This window comes from Sardina pilchardus, chromosome 1 (assembly GCF_963854185.1).
Source record: "Sardina pilchardus chromosome 1, fSarPil1.1, whole genome shotgun sequence".
Classification (NCBI taxonomy): Eukaryota; Metazoa; Chordata; class Actinopteri; order Clupeiformes; family Clupeidae; genus Sardina; species Sardina pilchardus.
In genome coordinates this window covers 47,663,458-47,683,721 of record NC_084994.1, presented here as the reverse complement: position 1 = coordinate 47,683,721, position 20,264 = coordinate 47,663,458, and the positions used below count along the sequence as shown (strand labels likewise).

Sequence of the window (20,264 nt, the reverse complement as noted above, 5' to 3'; positions counted from 1 at the left end):
ATAGGGCATACCGGGCAATGCCCGGTGGGCCGACGCATATTTGGGCCGAGGCTGTCAATTTAATAATAATTTTAAAAAAAAATATTAGGCTCATTTATATAGCGTACGGCCACAACGGCAGCGAATCGCGGCCCATTGGTTGACTGCCTTAATGGACATTGGGCTAGTCCAATGAAATCTCAGGGCCCTCCCTATCTCCCTCCCGGCCTCATCTCCCCCTTGACTGGAGTTCGACCGGAGTTTGAAACCGTCCGTATATGAAAATGTACGAAGACAAACCACAAAAGCGCAAGGGGGGCGCAGAGAAGTTGCGAGGTAAAAGGCTAAAGCCTACAAGTGGATGCAGCAAAAATGTGCTAAAATTACAGAAATGTTTGCCACCACAAGTTCAAACAGGGCCGTCGACATATAGCAGCAGTGCAGAAGCAGCACCGAGTGCAGGCTTTAGAGAGGCACATGCGTGTTCAACAGAGTTACACAGAGGAAGGAGTAGCTATTCAAATTGATTCGGAGGAGGAGGAAGAGGTGAGAGACGTGACCCAGCAGGGACAGATTGAGGAGGAGGTCAGAATAGCTACTGTGAGGTAGGTAAGAAGGAGCCGAAATGTTGGCTGAACTTTTTGGGCGCACAACGAACAATTAAAAGTTTATCTGCGACTGCTTCTTCCCCTTGCTTCTTTTAGATGTATTAACCTGCCTACTGTAGGATTCAGCACCCAGTTAAGCAAAACAAAGTTTTATAGTGTGAGCGCGTCTTTTTGTGTGGTTTCTGTGTAGGCCTACCCCTCTCGCATGCATTTGAATTGCGATACCCATTAAATTAACGAGTTGTCGGCTCGCCATCAACCTTCTGAAATCATAAGACAGTCACGATTGGTCGAAATTGTTGTCAATCTTGACGCAGTACAACAAGCAAACTATCACATTTCTTTGCGACAAGCAGACACCCATACACACAGACATGCAGTCAGACGCATGGAATGAAACAGGAATGGTGATAGCCCATGGAATTAACAATGAAAATGTTTTGGGATGTGTAGCCTATACATCTTCACTAAATAGTATCAAGGTGAATTGTTGGCTAAAACTGTGCAAATGCTCAACATAAATTATAGCAGGTTTTATTTAGTGAAGCATTTAATAGCATGAGTTTTGTGCACAACCTCATCCTTGCTGGTTTAAAGGTCACTCTAGTGTGTGTGTGTGTGTGTGTGTGTGTGTGTGTGTGTGTGTGTGTGTGTGTGTGTGTGTGTGTGTGTGTGTGTGTGTGTGTGTGTGTGTGTGTGTGTGTGTGTGTGTGTGTGTGTGTGTGTGTGTGTGTGTGTGTGTGTGTGTGTGTGTGTGAGAGAGAGAGAGAGAGAGAGTAGGCTATAATAATAATTAATATTTTTGTAGCAAGGGTAGGCTAGCCTACTCGCTTCCATGCAGGCTACTGCGGTTTACTTAAATATTTTTTACAAACAAAACAGTGTGCACATATGTTTTATCGTGTAAATTATCATGGTGGGCCACTATGGCCAAAAATGCCCGGGCCGTTTTTTGGTCCCAGTCCAGCCCTGGAGGGAGGCGAGAGAATGGAACAAGATGAGCGTAGATGAACTAGAGGACTCTCAGGGGGATTAGTGTCCGAGGGGTATAAAAGACGGGGCTGGACCAAGAGTAGAGCATCTCAGAGAAGGAAGCTCACCTTTGATTCACATCTCAGCACTTGCTCCTCCGCAAGGTAAGCAAAAATAATTTAACAGTTGGACTTCTGGGATTTTATTTTGAAGTGGTTGATAGAATAATTGCAGCAATATACTACTTTTTAATACAGTTGGACATCCTACGCTTGCTCAGTAACATATGGTGTATATGATTCAATTTGTAAATCAAATTGAATCAAATTGTTGTGGATGCTGACTGTTAAGAGTTGAGGCAAATGCATAACAAATGCTAATAAAGGATAGGAGACAAATATTGTATTTGACTTCAGAGAGTATACTGTATCTTGACATGGACCACTTGCAGACATGCAGTGTATTTCTGTAGATCCATGCTACTGTACAGTATGTTGAACATCATTTGGTCTGAGTCACACAAAAAATGCTGAACAACAGCTGCAATAAAAAGTAGAAAAGTCTTGACGGTAGGTGCTTTTAGAGCACCATCAGTTTAGATTGGAGTAGCACATTCAGCAAAAGAAAATTAAAATTGTGCTCCTTTAAAACTTTTCTAATTTCCATAGTAGATATACCATGGGAAAGTGAGAAGTCAAGGATCATTGAGTAAGCAGGGTGAACAGGGGTGTGGAGGATTGAGAGTATGGACTGTGCTGAAAGTGGTTCAGATTGGGTCATCGAATTATCGCAGTACTGCCCACAGAGAGGCAGTTGGCTATCTTTTCTCAGACTTTCGCTGAGATTAGGGTTGGATTAAATTAGATGCCCACAGTGTATATTTAGATGATGTATCCAAGTCAGTGCTAAATAATGCTGTTTGTGTGACAAAGTTAAGACGTAATAGACTTTGCCTAATTGGACTTAATCTGTCTGGATTAACAGTTACTTACCTGGTTGGGGTTAGAGAATTCAACAGTTAAGAAAACACGGAGGGATTAAAGATTTAAACTGGGCCTGAGATTACATAACCCAAATGGAAGCTATGTGGGACATTATATTACTGAATAGTTATTGCCAGTTATACTTCAGTAACATTATTTTATTTGGATTGAAGCTAAAATGTTCTTGCTTTGCTTTCCAAGCAGAAAAACAAACGCAATGGACGTTGCAGCATCCGCAGACAAGAAGGGACCCCCCAAGTTCAAGCAGAGGGCCGCCCGCGTCTTCAAGAGCAAGGCCCCCAAGCCTGGCCAGAAGGGGTGAGACACTGACCACACAGCCAGAACATATGAAACACTCTTGTTTGTACAAATTATTTAGTTTGATATTTAAATAAGAATTTCTATAATGCAAAAAGCATTAAATACATACATTTGAAGAATTGCACATATTCTGTATCATAAATTCTTTGCTTTTCTGAGAGGACCTTTGAATGAATTGAGTTTGATGATCTCTTTTGATGACCTTTAGGTTTGGTGATGACATTCCTGGAATGGAGGGCCTTGGCACAGGTAAGAATCAAAACACAGTGTTTGCGAGCACCACACTCTCCCTCACTCTCCCAGTAACGTTTGAATAAAGTCCCTTCCCATAATTTCTCACTTGTCATGTGCTCTCTCTCTTACAGACTTCACAGTGGTCTGCCCATGGGAGGCGTTTGGCGACATGGAGCTCAGTGACCTGGCTAAATACGGAATTGTATAATTCCCACCCCGTCCTTCCCTGCACCATCTTCCTTCGCTTTACCGTACCTACCTCTATTCCAGACGGATCCCCCAGCTGATGTTGTGACGCACGAGTGTGCACTTGCAGCGGTTATGGAACCATGGAGAACAGTGTTTGTGGTCACGAAGAGGGAGTGTAATTTCCTGAAAGACACAACACTGAACTCTACTGTAGCCCAAACGTCTGAGCAAATGCCACAGCTTGTGCTAAGAGGGCTACTGGACACTATCTTGTGAGGGTATCTCAAATTGTATTGCGATATCACAACGAACATGGACTCCTTTGCTCCTGCCTTTTCGTCCTCTGTACTTTTCCTCAAAGGTCATGCAGATATTTATTTATGTACAAAGAGTTTTGTTTTATTTTTTATAAAATCTGGATTTATTGTGTAATATGTCAGTACCCCGGCATTTGGCTTTTCTCTGGAATTCCACTAGAGCAAGAAATAAATGCAGTATTTTCCCAACATGATCTCAATGACTCAAACTTCTTGACTTCTCTCTACATAACAAATAGAAGATGCCTTTGGGTCCCATGGTCAGCACTGATTTTCCAATTTGGATCTTTAACGGTTAGCCTGCAGTGCTTGATTATAATCCAGAACTCTCATCAAATTCAGCAAAAATAACCTCAACTTATTTTTCTCTAAAACACATGTCTGGTGTAGTCTTGTACTGTAAATGATAAACATTGAATACAGCTCAGACTGAGCCATAATATTCCATACATATTCCATATCAACATCTACTCTACTGAAGTGAAATTTTATTGAGCTAACCTAGCATTGCTTATTTCAAAGAATTAATGTTTACTTATTAAATTGAGCTAGTTGGTTAAAGAGGAACTATGCAGGATTAGCGATTTCATCTCTGGTTTCGGTTTCGTTTTTCGTTTTCACTCGTTTTATGCTTGCATTTTCTCTGCAGAGCTTCCCCGACAGCTTTAGCGTGCATATTTATACATGTATAGGCTATATTTAAATATATAAATTGCAAGCGTGGTTCTTCGTCTCAGACTTCCAGATGTAAGCAAGGAGCGATCGTCTCCTGCAGAAAGTTGCATAGGGTCTCTTTAAATTAAATAGGTTTGTGGTTAAATTAAATTGGCTAATGTTTATAAATGAGTATAGTCAACCCAAAATGTTGTGGGCTATTGTTGATCTACTGTAACAGCCCAAGCTATTATCTGGTGAGACTCAATGTTTTTGTAGGCTTACTATTGCTCGCTACATTATTCAGGATAACGTTAATGGCCAATTGTAAACTAGGACTTTGAGGTGGCACCTGGAGTGGCCAATCAGCCAGTGCCACCCGGAACCATCCCCCTGGCTCCACCCCTGAGTGTCAGTGTGTCTTCCCCTCCCGTCCCTAATTGGCCTGCATTTTTCTTGTCTGAGGGGAACGGTTATCAACTGTGTTCCAGACGAGATGTTCCTGACAGCAGATCTGGGTGGGCAGGGCCGGCTACTTTTTGATATTAAACGGTGTATCTCGTTTAATAATGAATATCTCAATTAAGAAAAAATACAACGAATAGAAATGAAGAAGCCAATATTTCGTGTAACACTTAAAGGGTAAAGATCTGCATAACCCTTTCTGTCATCGTGTGTGTGTGTGTGTGTGTGTGTGCATGAGTGCATGTGTGCATGCGAGCAGTAGAGGGGGTCGAACAATATTGAAATAGTGTTTTTGCCGAAAATTCGCATAGATTGAGAGGTTGAAACAGTGGTTGTTGATGATACATGGGGTCTATTCTAAACAACACCAAAAGCATATTCCATATCTAACCATTAAGTAGCAAGCAAACCCACCTGGTCTAGGGACCACGATCGTCAGGCTTTATACATTTCTGTCAGGTCCATACGTCAAGAACAACACAGACAATAAATATCTTAGGCAATTTAAATTAATATAGGGCCTACTACGAATTAAATTTGGCGGTATGGCTCTGTTCAGATGAGTAACCAGACCTTTCATGAGCACCATGAAAGAGCAGAGAGTCTGGGGACAGCAGCAGTATAAGGGGGCGCTCACACAGTTTAAGACTGAGCGAGCTAAACTATTCCCCCATATAAACAGAGCGGCAACTATGATGACATAAGCCTATGCCATGTTGTACACGACAGGGTGGAGCAGGGGAGGAGGTGGGTTGCATAAAGCGAGCAGCAAGTAGTTAGGAACAACTAGGCAGCTTTAAATAAGGCGCCCTGTTGGGATGTAGCCATTTAGAAGCGAGGGGAGTTGACCAGCTGATGTGCTGACGCCCACAGCGGTTAGCAACGTCTTGACTACTTGCCTGCCAGAACTGATGCTGACGCTCAATTACACGTCCTCAGGGTCCAATCCATTTAGCCAGTTCAGGACCAAAGGCAGGCATGTCTTGTCAAGGAGCATGTGCTGGCTCTGTTATATAAGGGTGATATGGGACAGAGTTGAAGAGCTTTAGCAGGCGTCAGCACACCTACCTTATGCTACCTCACTTAGTGTTTTGTTGCCAGTGTTTTCCTTTTTCTTTGTGTTCAGGTCATTTCAGGATCTTGTAAGGGATGATGTTCATTGTGACGGGCGTGAATACATTTTCACTCCAATGTGAAGTCAAGTAATCTGTTTTGCTTATGTTGATAGTGTGTATAAATGTATGGTCCATCAGTTCTAGATAAAAATGTCTTAAAGCAACACTAAAGAGTTTTTTGTACCTTCAAATAATGTTTCCAAAATAATTTCAGCGGTTCATCAACTCGTAACAGGGTGAACAGCACTTCTGCTTTCACCTCGCGGCCCTCTATTGGCTATAACCGCACTATGTAACTTTACGAGGTGGGGTAGTGTATCTGTAGTTCGATAAAATGAGACATCAGAAACTACAAATTTGACTTGCTTCGATGTCACAATACGTCATACTTTCAGAAAATCATGCAACATATTCTACCTTGTCTATTATTTGCTAGATAAACAATGGCGTGTGTGCGACAGAGGAAAAGCGCTTTAGTGTTGCTTTAAAGAACCAAATAGGGAAATCAGTGTTAACCATGGGGTCCAAACCAAAGGCATCTTCTATTTGTTATGTAGAGTTTAGTCAAAAAGTTTGAGTCATTGAGATCATGTTGGGAAAATACTGTATTTATTTCATGCTCTAGTGGAATTCTAGAGAAAAGCCAAATGCTGGGATAATGACATATCACACAATGAATCCAGATTTTATAAAAAATAAAACAAAACTCTTTGTACATAAATAAACATCTGCATTCACATGACCTTTGAGGGAAGGTACGGAAGACGAAAAGGCAGGAGCAAAGGAGTCCCATTTTTGTTGTGATATCACAATTGTATTGATGTATTCACTGCTGAAGACGGAGTGTGAAAGTACACACTCCTGTGTCACAACGCCGGCTCGGGGATCCGTCTGAAGGAGGTAGGTACGGAAGAGCGAAGGGAGACGAAGCAGGGAAGGATGTGGTGGGAATTATACAATTCCGTATTTAGCCAGGTCACTGAGCTCCATGTCGCCAAACGCCTCCCATGGGCAGACCACTGTGAAGTCTGTAAGAAAGAGAGAGCACATAACAAGTGAGAAATTATGGGAAGGGAAAGGTTGATTTATTCAAACGTTACTGCTGAGTGAGTGAGGGAGAGTGAGCTTCTCACAAAAAACTGTGTTTTGATTCTTACCTGTGCCAAGGCCCTCCATCCCAGGAATGTCATCACCAAATCTAAAGGTCAACAAAAGAGATCATCAAACTCAATTCATTCATACATGTAGGTACTCTCAGAATAGCAAATAATCTATGATACAGAATATGTGGAATTCTTCCATGTAATTTAATGTGTTTTGCATTGTAGAAATTGACATTTAAATATCAAACTAAATCATTTGTACAAACAAGTGTTTCATATGTTCTGGCTGTGTGGTCAGTGTCTCACCCCTTCTGGCCAGGCTTGGGGGCCTTGCTCTTGAAGACGCGGGCGGCCCTCTGCTTGAATTTGGGGGGTCCCTTCTTGTCTGCGGATGCTGCAACGTCCATTGCGTTTGTTTTTCTGGTGGAACGCAAAGCAAGAACCTTTTTAGCTTTTTTAAATTTATGAATAGAACAATTTTACCTACATATAACTGGCAGTAACTATTCAGTAATACAATGTCCCATATTACTTCCGTTTGGGTTATGTAATCTCAGGCCCAGTTTAAATCTCTAATCCCTCCGTGCTTTCTCAACTGTTGAATTCACTAACCCCAACCAGGTAAGGAACTGTTAATCCAGACAGACTAAATCCAATTATACAAAGTCTATTACGTCTTAACTCTGTCACACAAACAGCAGTATTTAGCACTGACCTGGATACATCTAATCTAAATATACGCTGTGGGCATCTAATTTAATCCAACCCTAATCTCAGCGAAAGTCCGAGAAAAGAATCCAACAGTTCCAGCCTCTCTGTGGGCAGTACTGCGATAATTAGATGACCCAACTCTAATCTGAACCACTTTCAGCACAGTCCATACCCTCTATCCTCCACACCCCTGTTCACCCTGCTTACTCAATGATCATTGACTTCTTACCGTACTTTCCCATGGTATATCTACTATGGAATTTAAAGAAGCTTTAAAGAAGCACAATTTTGCAGAATGCGCAGTGGGACAGTCATTTCCTTTGGCAACTAATACTCTCGGTCTGCTGTTAGTGTGTAATCTCTGCTGGTAACTGCATGTAACAGTAGCCGTATTCACTGTGGGCCTATTTCTCATCCTTTACTAGCAGTTGTTATGCTCTGGCTCAACGCTTCACTTAACAGTCAGCATCCACAACAACTCTGTTGTTTCGATTTACAAATTGAATCCTATACAGTACATCATATGTTACTGAGCAAGCTTAGGATGTCCAACTGTATTAAACAGTCGTATACTGCAGCAATTAAACTACCAAGCACTTCAAAATAAAACACTGATGAAGGGAGAAAAATCCCAGAAGTCCAACAGTTGAATTATGTCCCTTACCTTGCAGAGGAGCAAGTGCTGAGATGTTAAAAGGTGAGCTTCCTTTCTGCGGTCCTTCTCTGAGATGCTCTCCTCTTGGTCCAGCCCTGTCTTTTATAGGGAGGGAAAGTGAAAACCAGCGCCCCAAGTGGTTGCGTTCCTATCGAAGAGCAGCTCCAATGTTAAGTCCCATAGACCGACTTTTCAAAAAAATACTACGCAGCTATACCAGCGATCTTATCCACCAAAAATATTTTTCAGTCGGCATACTGTAATAATCTACTAACTGTGAAAATATCAGACTCTATTTCGCCTTATTTAAAAAAAACGTAATTGCTCGTTTCATTTCATAAATGGACTACAACTTCAAGTGACGTGACACCCTTCGACGACGTTACTCACCTAGCATGGTTTGTTTATTAGCCTGTTAGCTAGTTGGTTAGTTAGTAGACAATCACACTTACTGCCAGCTCTTGTGTGAGGAGGAGCACAACACAAGTTATCCCAACATAAAGGTAATTACCACGCGGTTTACATCGCTCTCTGTTATTACAAAAATATGATAAGCAAGTTAAGCAAATTGCCGTTTTGATCAGTTGGAGATGGAGCGCCCAAACTGGTGACGTCAAATGCTACTGTAGCTAGCTACTGTAGTTCGTTATCACCATGTTACAAACAAACTCAAAACAATTAAACTGATCCTAAAAAATAAAGTATGACCACTAGAAGCAATAGAGCTGACCTACATGGATAGCATATTGAAGGCATTTAACTAACTTCCGATCGTGGGCCGAGATATATTTTTTCTAAAAGAAAATCCCATCCTCTCCCGCTAGCCTCTAGGAACGCAACCACCAGGTGGCGATGAGATTACTTTCCCTCCCTATACCCCTCGGACACTAATCCCCCTGAGAGTCCTGTAGTTCATCTACGCTCATCTTGTTCCATTCTCTCTCCTCCCTCCCCATGGACGGGGATCAAAGGATCAAAAGATTGAACAAAGGTGTATTTCAGGCCACACTTAAGTGGATCTATACAGTAGGAATTGGTTATAAGTGGTGGTGGAAAACATGTGCACCATGATAGGCCCCAATTAGTTTGATACTGTAGTAGGAATAGGTGTGCGTTGTGATTGGTATGCTGACTAATTATGTAATCTGTTCACAGGTGGAGTGTTGAGTCACAGTTGAGAGGTGAAGACTGATCCCATGGTTTCAGTTACTTCTCTGTACCTTCACCAGTTTAAGAAAGCACACTTTATATAAGACACTAACACAGTAGACAGTAGCCTGTTATGTTGACACATTTAGTGGCTTAACGCTATGTGGAAAGAATAGCTTTCTCTTTGGAAAACGCAACAGTAATAAATGATTTGTTTTTATTATTTTCAAAGGGCAAATAGCAGTATATGGTTTTGTATTTGTAGTAAAATGTATCTCTGTGAAATACAGTTTTGGGGGTAACAACTTACAAAGTAATGCGTAACTGTAATTTGATTACTTTATTGGGTAACTACGGTGGTCAAGAAATGCAAAACAAAGTGCAGGTGTAAAACATTAACATGTTTTAATATAAATGTACAAACTGCAAAATCTGACGGAAAGGGCAGGTATAATAGGCTACACAAGAAGTACTGTAGCTTACTCGACTTTGTCTCAAGCAGGAACAGTGGCGTAACTATAGTAGGTGCAGCCGGTGCAGTCGCACCAGGGCCCGTGACCTCCCAGGGCCCGTCGCTAACCCTGCCTTTTTTTTTTTTCTTTTAGAACTTCACCATTAAGAATCAAACTATCAAATAGAAACGGCTAAATCAAATTTACCATCTTTCCTTGTCGTCATACTGTTTCGCCAGCTTATCTTTCTTTCTACTGAGATACAGCAAGGATATCTGGGTAGCTACAGTAGGCTTAGCGATTTGTTGCGTTTTTTTGAATGGATAGTGCGGCTGCACATTTCAGTCATCGTTCAGTCATCGAGCGGCTGCAAGAAGCGGCAGGAGCGTAACTGTGCGTTCACACCAAGACCGTTAAAAGCGGCAAGAGTGCCGGAAATCATTCATTTTCTATGAAGAGTCGGCGTTACCGGCGTCAAAAGCGTTCTGGGCGTGAGCGTGGCTTCATGAGCTTCACGGGCGTCAAAAAGAAGTTGAGCCTCAGTTAACTTTATGCTAATTAGCTATGACACGGTTTGGCGTCAACTAATCAGAATGTCAAACTCGCAGGATTGCTGCTTGTGGTTTGTCCAAATGTTTCACGTCATGGCTTTGACGCTTTCGGCGCTGAACTGGGTTGAGCGTCGGGCTATGAGCTTCACCAGCGACTTTGACGCTTTTGACGGTTTTGGTCTGAACGCACAGTAAAGAGCAAGGGGAAGGGTGGCCAAACTACTACTAACATCTATTTATCTATCTTTTTTTTTTTTCTATTTTTCAACTTGCCAAGATGCTGGTGGTAGATTATTTACGACAGTGTAACATCCACATTCAGGGAAGTGTGTAGCTAATTGCTCTCATGTTTCTGACATTGCGTGTGACTGTGACTGTGACAACAGCTGAGCGATCTTTTTCCAAACTCAAACTTATTAAGACTTACCTGAGGATCAGCATGGGGAACTAGAGGCTCAGTGGGTTAGCTATCCTGTCCATTGAAAATACGAGAGCCAGAGCATTAAATATTGGGAACATCGTTGACGATCTTGCACAACCAAAGGTCTCACGGCCTAATTCATGCTTATTGGGGATTGTATGCATATTAATGATTTTATTTGGTTTCTGCACGGTTAAATAAGTTAGGCTAAATTAAGTTTCGTTACTGCGCAGTGCGAGTTTGTAAGCAAGCAATCTACGCTTACAGTTTCAGCAGAGGGTTGAAAAAGTTTCAGCGCATTGGGTGTTCCCATAATTCCATGCGAGTTGATGTTAATGCAGTAGGCTAATATTAGATTACACTGGCCTGCAGACTATTAATAAAGTATTTTTTTTATGTTTTCAGAATGGATCATGTAGTCGTGTGATTTTTATTTGAAATTGTATCTGTAACTACTAAACTACTTTGGTGCCTCAGGTCCTTTGCATAGTCACCCTTAATGTGTATTGCATGTATCAGAGCTAATACTTCCTGGGTTTCATTAGGCTATTTACAGTTTTTCACAGTTGCTTAAACACTAATCCCCATTCTCAGAATCAAATTCTCAAATGCCTGAACACATTTATTGAATTATTCACTTTTTTGGCAAAACCATAGACTGCTTTCACCCACTTTCACCCATTTTACCAAACTCATTAACCCTTTTGCAAAACTGTGAACACATTGTGCATTCTGATGCACTTCTTAATTATATTGATAACCAAACAACGCAGAAGTTGAACACAATTAGTGCACAGTTGTCTCCATTTGAACACTACCACTCAAAATTGAGAACACTTCTGTCTAATGATGTGACAACCAATATAAGTCAGTTCAGAGTTGACAGAGACGCAGGGGACAACAAGTGTGTGTTACAGTAGAAGTGGGGTACAAGGAAGAGGAAGGTGCAGGTATAGGAGGAAGAGGATGAAGAGATAGACAGAGAGTCCCAAGAGTTGCAATACTGTAAATGATGATATTTGGGCAACAATCATTGACCATGTTCTGGTTCATGGAATGCCAATGAGAGAAGCAGGACTTCATGGTCCAACCCAACATCAGTGGTTTCTCTGTGGCGTCAATACAGTAATCCAAAGATTCAGACTACAGAAGAGAAATAGCGTAAATGTCCATTATCATACAGTACAGTAATCACTGAACATCCACTGTTACACACTCACTACCCTCACTACACTGTTACACACTAACTCTGAGAGAGTGAAAGAGCTGAGTTATCAGTATGTCCAAGTAAGTCTACATTTAGGCACAATATAATATTACAGTATTGCATACTTACAGTACTATCAGAGTCTGTGGCATCACAGTACAAATCATATACAGTACAGTACAGTATTGGCCTGTCTTTCTGTTCACTTACAAAACTATTGATTTATATCTTCATATAGGCTAGAGGATATGAGTAGAGAGTGATATAAGTCCTTATTCTTTATTTTCATTGTGATATTTTATTTTTCATTCATTTTGAATACAATTCCTCCAGGAGCCATAAACCCTGCCCTGAAAACTGTGTCTTCCATTGTTTGGTGTATTGTCTTATCACTGCTCTGCAGGAGTGTAATTTTGCCTGATGTGTTCAATGATTTGGGACCATTAGTTAGTTTTGAGCAAAGTTAAAAGTGTTTTGGGGTGATTGTTCAGTTTTGCAACAAGATTGAAGGGTTTCGAGAATGTAGTTTGAGAAATGAGTTTTGTGTTCACAGTTTTGAGAAAAAGGTAAGGAGTTCTGAAAAAAGTGTTCTAGCAATTGTGAAAAACTGTAACTATCTTCGCAGAAGGGCCCGAATAGTTATCTCGCACCAGGGCCCGCACCTGCCTTGTTACGACACTGAGCAGGAAGGAGAAAACTTCGCCATGCTGTTTGGTTTCAATAAATTGTTGTTGTACTAATATGTTAAGTGAAGCAATAATTAATAACTATTTATAGTTTCAATGAAGGACATTCATATGAAGATATAGTTGACATCATGGCACCTTGCATGGTGTTTAACTAAGTTTGTGGAGTCTTAAAAGCCACTTGAAAGAGGCCGGACCGTTCCGGAGAAAACAATACTCCCCAAGGAACACTATACGAAATGCCATCAGACTTGAATTTCGTGTGCCAGCACAAATGTGCAGGTCCCGGAAAATGTGGCAAGTTCTTCAGCAAAAGGTCCTGTGGCTGGTATGCAGCCCAACAAATAATAACCATCTGAAGGTCGCCTACAAAAAAGAACCAAAATTGCCATCTTTGCCCAAGTAAGGAGATCAAGGTGTTACAGTTTTTGCCCGTTGCTTGAACACCATAGACCATGCTGACCCATGACTAAAGTAACACAACTTGAAGCTTTTGTTGCCATACCTCAAACACATGTAGGCTACCCATATGTCACAAAATGACATGAGTGCAAATTGTCATGTATTCACATTTGTTGTGTCTTAATGCACTTTTCGATTTTTGGATATTTGTGTGCTGTGTCATGATTTTGGGTTGCTGTGTGTTTACACGTGTGGACTTTGTCTACTCCTGTGACTGCATGCTCCAATCTCCTGAACTGACAATAGGGCTCGGGCACACACCTTGCATTCTAGGAATATTGCCGCCATGTTGGTAGCGCACCGAACGTAATATCCATTCATTCAGATGCAGAAGACAAGAAGCAGAAATATAATATTAGCGATTCTTTTCCTCTTGCTATCGTGGGTTGCGCTGTTACACCCCACTACACAGCAACATACGACCAAGAAGGCAAAAACTAAGTAACAGGAACACACTAATAGGCGGGAGTAAATCCATAGTAATCCATAGTAAACCAAGGAGTGAGACTGCCAATATGGCTGTGCCCGCGAAGATTTCACGTCATGATTCCGAGCCCTGTTGCGCGCCTGGTGTAGCTCACCTGTTAGAGGAGCTGGATTATCATGCTGAATAAAGCCTAATGCTTTACTGATGTTAAAGCACACACACATTGTTTTGAGCTATACACAACGTGACCGTAAACTAAAACTGAAGATAAATTCACCAAATTTGGCAAAATGAATATAAGCTATTGTTAGGCATGAAACTATTAGGCCACTTATACATAGCTGAATCATGCCGTACATGAAATTGTGAATATTAACCATTAGACCATTATACCATTATAGAGACCAACTCAAAAGTACCAGTAAAGTAGAGTAACAAGTTACTTTCCAAAAGGATTAATGGGGTAAGTAATCTAATTACATAATTTGAAGTAATAACCCAGGTAAAAAAAAAAACTATTGAAAATATACTTTTTCAGAGTGTAATAAGTACAGTGTGTACTTTTTTCGTCAAATCCAAGTATATTTAAGTATATTAAAGTATGTATTAAGTTAATCGTAATACAAACTTAACTATACTTCAAGTGTATAGGGTATGCTAAATTGGAACAACTATTTTCAAACTTCAAGTGCACTGAAGTACACTAATTAAAATGAGCAATTAAGCATACTTACAGTACAATTACATTGTATGACCATTCTAATAGAAATACACTTAAAAAATAATTGGAGCTCAACTTACAGTTGAGTTTAAGTACATTTTGAACATACTGTTATCATACTAATTACTACTATAAAGTATGTTAATTTAGTATGCCTCTTTAATATTTCAAGTGATCTACAAATGCACTTCCGTACTATATTTAGTGCATTTAAAGTGTCCCACTATGACAATGACAACATATTTCAAGTGAAGTTCAATTACAAGCTTAACATCATAGAGACATACTTTCAGTGCAGTATTATTATATTTTATTGTAGAAAAGAACTGTCTTTAAAGTATATTTTATCTGTACTTTAATTCCCATATTGTTATACTTTGGCATAAATGTCTATATTATACTTTAAGTGTATTACATTACAATTTCAAGTGCATTACAACAGATTACAAATCTCATTTCAGAAAGGGAACTTTATTACAATAAAATTACAAAAATAAATAATTCAAGCAAAGGATATAGAATGCTAATAACACAATAACAGGAACATAACTACACATCACCATTCACATTTATTGAAGATTACAACACGCAAATGCAGCAAAGTCCCTGAATTTGCATGAATTGGTGAACGTGCAAGATCACAAAATCATGGAGGGCCTGCACAATGCTAATGAGGGATCGGTTCAAGGTCCTTCAGTCATAATACCATGTCCTCACTGCTAGTGCGTGGTGAGTCGCTTTGGCTGGAGGAAATAGATGAATCTGCCATGTTGTTTATGACCGCTTTCAGTGATGACACCAGTCCTGGCAGCTCTAAAACAAGGATGCAATATAAAAAGGGTCAGCATCACATTACGATACAAAGAATAAGTATCACATTGTGTCAGAAAATAGAACATATACAGCGAGGATAAGTATTTGAACCCATGCTAAAGTTGACTAAAAAAAAATTAGGAAATATCCAACCTTTAAGGACACCAATTGTCTTCGTGAATGAAATGTAGAGTAAATAAATAAATGTTCTTCCTTAAAATGCAGGGGTCATAAGTATTTGCACCCATATGTTAAATTCCCATAGAGGCAGGAAGATTTCTATCTTTAAAAGCCACTTATTTCATGGATCCAGTATACTAGGCATCCTGATAAAGTATCCTCAGCCTTTGGAACTAAAATAGCCCCACATCACATACCCTTCACCATACCTAGAGACTGGTATGATGTTTTTTTTCAGTTAGCCTATTAGCTGGGTTGGCATTGAGCCCAATGAGCATCAAACCAGCTAATAACTGAAAAAAACACCATGCCAATCTCTAGGTATGGTGAAGGGTATGTGATGATGAGGAGCTATTTTAATTTCGTACGTCATGGTTGAGGTCAGGACTGTGTGCAGGCCAGTCAAGTTCATACACCAAACTATATCATTCACGTCTTTGTGCATCAGTGTGCAAAGCAAGGTCCATAGTCATGTTGGAACAGTAAGAGATTTTGGACAATTCCATGCTCCCAACTTTGTGGGAACAGTTTTGGGAATTGCCCCTTTCTGTTCCAACATGACTGTGCACCAGTGCACAACGCTAGGTCCGCAAAGACATGGATGACAGAGTTTAGTGTTGACTGGCCTGCACAGTCCTGACCTCAACCCAATAGAACACCTTTGGGATGAATAAGAGCAGAGACTGAGAGCCTCCTTGTCCAACATCAATGTACAACCTCACAAATGCGCTTCTGGATGAATGGTCAAAAATGCTATAGCTGCAAAGGGTGGACCAACATCATAGCTGAAAAGGGTGGACCAACATCATATTAAACTCTATGAATTAAGAATGGGATGTCTATTGACATCACTATACTTTTGGCAATATAGTGTACGCCGATGCAAGCTCTGTAGTGCTTCATCAATGAAAAATACTGTCCGTCTCCACGACTTCTTTGATGCATTTTCATGCAGAAAGAGAGTCTGAAGTCCATTCTCACCGAAGTTACACTGTTTTTTGGGATATTCATTTACACTTACCAGGTATTCCTTTGAGTTTCTCAGGGCCTTCAAGTACACAACAAGTGCTTGCAGGTGGCAAACTCTCAACGAGCCAATGATAGGATTCTGCAAAACAGGGAAATATAACAGAACACTACTTTACTTACACTTACAAATTAAGCATCTTAATATTTACTATGCCTTTACCGTGCAATCCCCCAATGTTAACTTGGAGATTTGGGTATTGGGATGCAATGCCTGTTTACTGCTCCATGGATAGAGGAGTTTCAAAAGACTCTCAATACATTGGAAATGCATTATAAGATGTATGTAATGCTCATGACTTAGAGAGAGGTGGGGCATGTGACAATGTATGTTTAATCACATGTAGAGGTTCATGGTATTGGGATGCAATGCCTGTTTACTGCTCCATGGATAGAGGAGTTTCAAAAGACTCTCAATACATTGGAAATGCATTATAAGATGTATGTAATGCTCATGACTTAGAGAGAGGTGGGGCATGTGACAATGTATGTTTAATCACATGTAGAGGTTCATATAATGCATTTCCAATGTATTGAGAGATTTTTTGGAACACATTGATCTTCAATGCAAATCTATTCATGGGGTAGAAACATGAGCTAACCTGTAATGCTCCTGTAAGAGAGACCTCAATGACGCTGATGTCATGCACTCTGCACTGCCACGTCTGTGGAGAAAGTATATCAAACTCAACAAATTTACACCATGTAAAACTATAATAATATCAGATTACTGAAACTTTTTAGAATTTGAATTAAAAGTTGGGAAGAAAACATTTGATTACATTGAGGCTTGTTTGTGATTAACAAATCACTCAAACATTTAGAGTAGGCAGCCTCTACCATGATCATGAAAAACTTACTTGCTTTACTCGTTTAATATAGAGGTCGAATGAGAGCCAGTAGCCTACAATAATGCTGATCACATCATACAAAAATAATGACAAGTCTAATGTTTGTGTAATTTGTCCTTCAAAGATAGTCTGCACGTGATTAACGTTACAGAGAGACTAGGCAAGATGGTGTAGTTTACTACACAAACATTTAAATAATTCAAATGTTTCTGGACGAACTTTAGTGTCTGTAACAATGCAAATTGTTCATGACACACAAGGACAATTTGGTAACACAGACTGGCCTGCACCTACGTTTAAACATTAAAGTTTTCAGATAATAATCTAACTATTAGTATTCTAAGCCTAACACATAAACATAGGCTGGGTTTGTGCGGGGCTAGCGGCTACCTTATGTTAGCCGTTAACTGCTAGCATGAAACAGTAAACACATGAAGTCGTCCTGACCTGGTCACATCCATAAACATTCAATTGTGTTTTATGAAACAATCCCATCAAGGCATAACCACCCCTATTTTCGGCAGGGAGTGAAACTGGGAAACATGATACAATTCTAACGTTAGCCTGAGATGATTAGCTGCTAGCTACTTAGATTCAGCCATGGATTCAGCAGATCTCATGTGGGCGGCTAAGTAGCTAGCAGCTAATCATCTCAGGCTAACGTTAGAATTGTATCATGTTTCCCAGGTTTGTTGTCATGCTAAACTCCCTAAAATTACCCCGAACTCAAAATAAGAACACTGTGTGAATAGCAAATACATACCTTACAATCCACGAGTGAGGAAAAGCCAGATATCCTCGTTGTGCGTTTTGAAATAATGCTTCTACGGCGACCATAGAGTGACATATTTCCTCCAAACACGAATGCATTTCGCATAACTGACTCTATTTCACCTAGCCTGGCACAGCCATACGTAAGCTTCCGCTCAATTTTCATTTCCCTTCACCTCTGTACGATATTAGTACGAGGGTATGGTACAACCAGGCTATATTTCACCTAGAAACCTAATTTTATTGTGTAAATCCTACGAAAAAGGATTCATTAAGATGAGCAATAGTGAGATTTAATTTTTTTGAGAGTGATTACTGAGATTATGATACTGAATTGACATGTAAATACAATATCTGTAAAAATAATTAGGCTACTGTTCTTAAAGTGACTTTTCTGTCAATCAAGTGTTTATTAATACATGGTGGTGATAGTGTAGACTTATGTATTACCTCACCAAGATGTGGAGCCAAATGAAAAAAATATTATTTGTACAAAATAAACTTACTTCGTCCACACTGCAACATTTAATCACATTACTCTTTCAGAAATCAGCCTAACAATGTAAAAACACTTTCCATTAGTAGACTACAGTAAATTGATACATTACCACCAATTAGTTGAAATCAAATGTACACTTTCAAAAATTATACTAACTCTGTATTACAAATAAGTGCATTAAATTATCACTATATTTTTTTATAATTTAACATATTTTGTGAAAGTATTCCGATATACCACTAAAAATGCAGTTATTTTAGAGTGTACTATGCAAAGTGTACAGAAGTAACACTTCTAATAAAGTGAGATGATAGTACACTTTAAAAAAGTATGCTAACAGTTTATTTGCAGAAATTATACTTTCCATAAGTACACTAAATTGCCACTCAAAGTATGTCAAATGTAATACACTTAAAACAATGGTACTTCTATCAAATTTAAAATACACTAACAACAAAGTACACTTTCACAAAGTGCAATCAAAAGAGAATTTGATTACTGTGAAATTAGTATACTTTCTTTTTGGACTCAGAAGTTTAACTTAATTACACATATTTTTAAGTATACTTTATAAAGTATACATTAAATAAACTTTGAATAAAGCACAAAAACTAAGAAGCATACTTGTTTTCTACTTCATGAACTTTAACCATATTACCAATACACTTAAGTATACTACTTTTTTACCTGGGAACCCCAATACTGGATATATGATTGGCACTGCTGAGGACAAATGCATGGCTGCCTATACCACTGTGTTGTGTATGGTCACGTAATGGCCCTTGTCGGTTTTGGAGTCTCCAGTGTGCGGACATCTACTTTCTTTTATCACGGTGTCCTGCACCTGGCCCCAGTGAGGTGGGATGTGCGCATGCACCTACAGTACTTAACCTAAACCACGTAATGCCCCCTGACATGGTGTAATACAGTGGGCACTTCAATGTCCTGACTGGACAATTAGTCTGTTTAAACAAAGGCTGTGATTAATGTAACATTTTCCTTCAGCTTCCTAGATGACTCCCGCAATGATGACAAATTTGTTGTCACTGCCACTGCCATTTGACTTGCCACTAAATGTCTGATTGACTTGTCTGATTTGACATTTAAAGGCACAGTCCTTTATTCTGGAGAGAGTTTTAACTTCAACAGTAGAGTAGATGATGATATGGCATATGTATGGAATGGTATGGCTTAGTCTGAGCTACATTCATAATTTATAATTTCACAAGATAATACCAGGCACTTGTTTTAGAGCACAATAGCTTGAGGTTGCTTTTGGTGAATTTGATTAGAGTTCTATTATATTCCAACACTGTAGGCCAACCTTTATAAAACCAAACAGGGAAATGTTCGAAAGACAAATGGTCTGAAAGCCACTTATATTTGTTATGTAGAGTGAAGTCAAAAAGGCTGAGTCATTGAAATCATGTTGGGAAAATACTGCATTTATTTCTTGCTCTAGAGGAATTCTAGAGAAAATGCTGAGGTAATGACATATCACACAATAAATCCATTTCATAAAAATAAAACAAAACTCTTTGTACATAAATAAATATCTGCATGACCTTTGAGGGAAAGTACAGAGGACGAAAAGGCAGGAGCAAAGGAGTCCATGTTCGTTGTGATATCGCAACACAATTTGAGATACCCTCACAAGATAGTGTCCAGTAGCCCTCTTAGCACAAGCTGTAGCATTTGCTCAGACGTTTGGACTAGAGTTCAGTGTCGTGTCTTTGAGGAAA

The 20,264-nt window shown here is 39.7% G+C and overlaps 2 protein-coding genes across 2 annotated transcripts; one reads left to right on the top strand and one right to left on the bottom strand.

Annotated features, from left to right (window-relative positions):
* Window positions 1–1,703: 1,703 nt before the first annotated feature.
* Window positions 1,704–3,337, top strand: LOC134079843 (retinal cone rhodopsin-sensitive cGMP 3',5'-cyclic phosphodiesterase subunit gamma-like). The gene is made up of 4 exons (XM_062535953.1): window positions 1,704–1,723; window positions 2,747–2,860; window positions 3,072–3,112; window positions 3,229–3,337. Exons 2-4 carry the CDS (start codon window positions 2,760–2,762, stop codon window positions 3,303–3,305), a joined length of 219 nt encoding a protein of 72 aa, XP_062391937.1. The 5' UTR covers window positions 1,704–1,723; window positions 2,747–2,759; the 3' UTR covers window positions 3,306–3,337.
* A 3,338-nt stretch (window positions 3,338–6,675) lies between these two features.
* On the bottom strand, window positions 6,676–8,368 carry LOC134079835 (retinal cone rhodopsin-sensitive cGMP 3',5'-cyclic phosphodiesterase subunit gamma-like). The gene is made up of 4 exons (XM_062535940.1): window positions 8,316–8,368; window positions 7,247–7,360; window positions 6,995–7,035; window positions 6,676–6,865 (listed from the first exon to the last, which is right to left on the bottom strand). The coding sequence occupies exons 2-4, from the start codon at window positions 7,345–7,347 to the stop codon at window positions 6,789–6,791; spliced, it is 219 nt and encodes a 72-aa protein (XP_062391924.1). The 5' UTR covers window positions 7,348–7,360; window positions 8,316–8,368; the 3' UTR covers window positions 6,676–6,788.
* Window positions 8,369–20,264: the final 11,896 nt, after the last annotated feature.

What these genes read in the sequence shown, in the direction of transcription:
- LOC134079843 (XM_062535953.1), top strand. Translation starts at nt 2,760, where the DNA reads ATGGACGTTGCAGCATCCGCAGACAAGAAGGGACCCCCCAAGTTCAAG. An exon ending in CCCAAGCCTGGCCAGAAGGG is followed by an intron (nt 2,861 to 3,071) that starts GTGAGACACTGA and finishes GATGACCTTTAG; the next exon opens with GTTTGGTGATGACATTCCTG. An exon ending in AATGGAGGGCCTTGGCACAG is followed by an intron (nt 3,113 to 3,228) that starts GTAAGAATCAAA and finishes TCTCTCTTACAG; the next exon opens with ACTTCACAGTGGTCTGCCCA.
- LOC134079835 (XM_062535940.1), bottom strand. Translation starts at nt 7,347, where the DNA reads ATGGACGTTGCAGCATCCGCAGACAAGAAGGGACCCCCCAAATTCAAG. An exon ending in CCCAAGCCTGGCCAGAAGGG is followed by an intron (nt 7,036 to 7,246) that starts GTGAGACACTGA and finishes GTTGACCTTTAG; the next exon opens with ATTTGGTGATGACATTCCTG. An exon ending in GATGGAGGGCCTTGGCACAG is followed by an intron (nt 6,866 to 6,994) that starts GTAAGAATCAAA and finishes TCTTTCTTACAG; the next exon opens with ACTTCACAGTGGTCTGCCCA.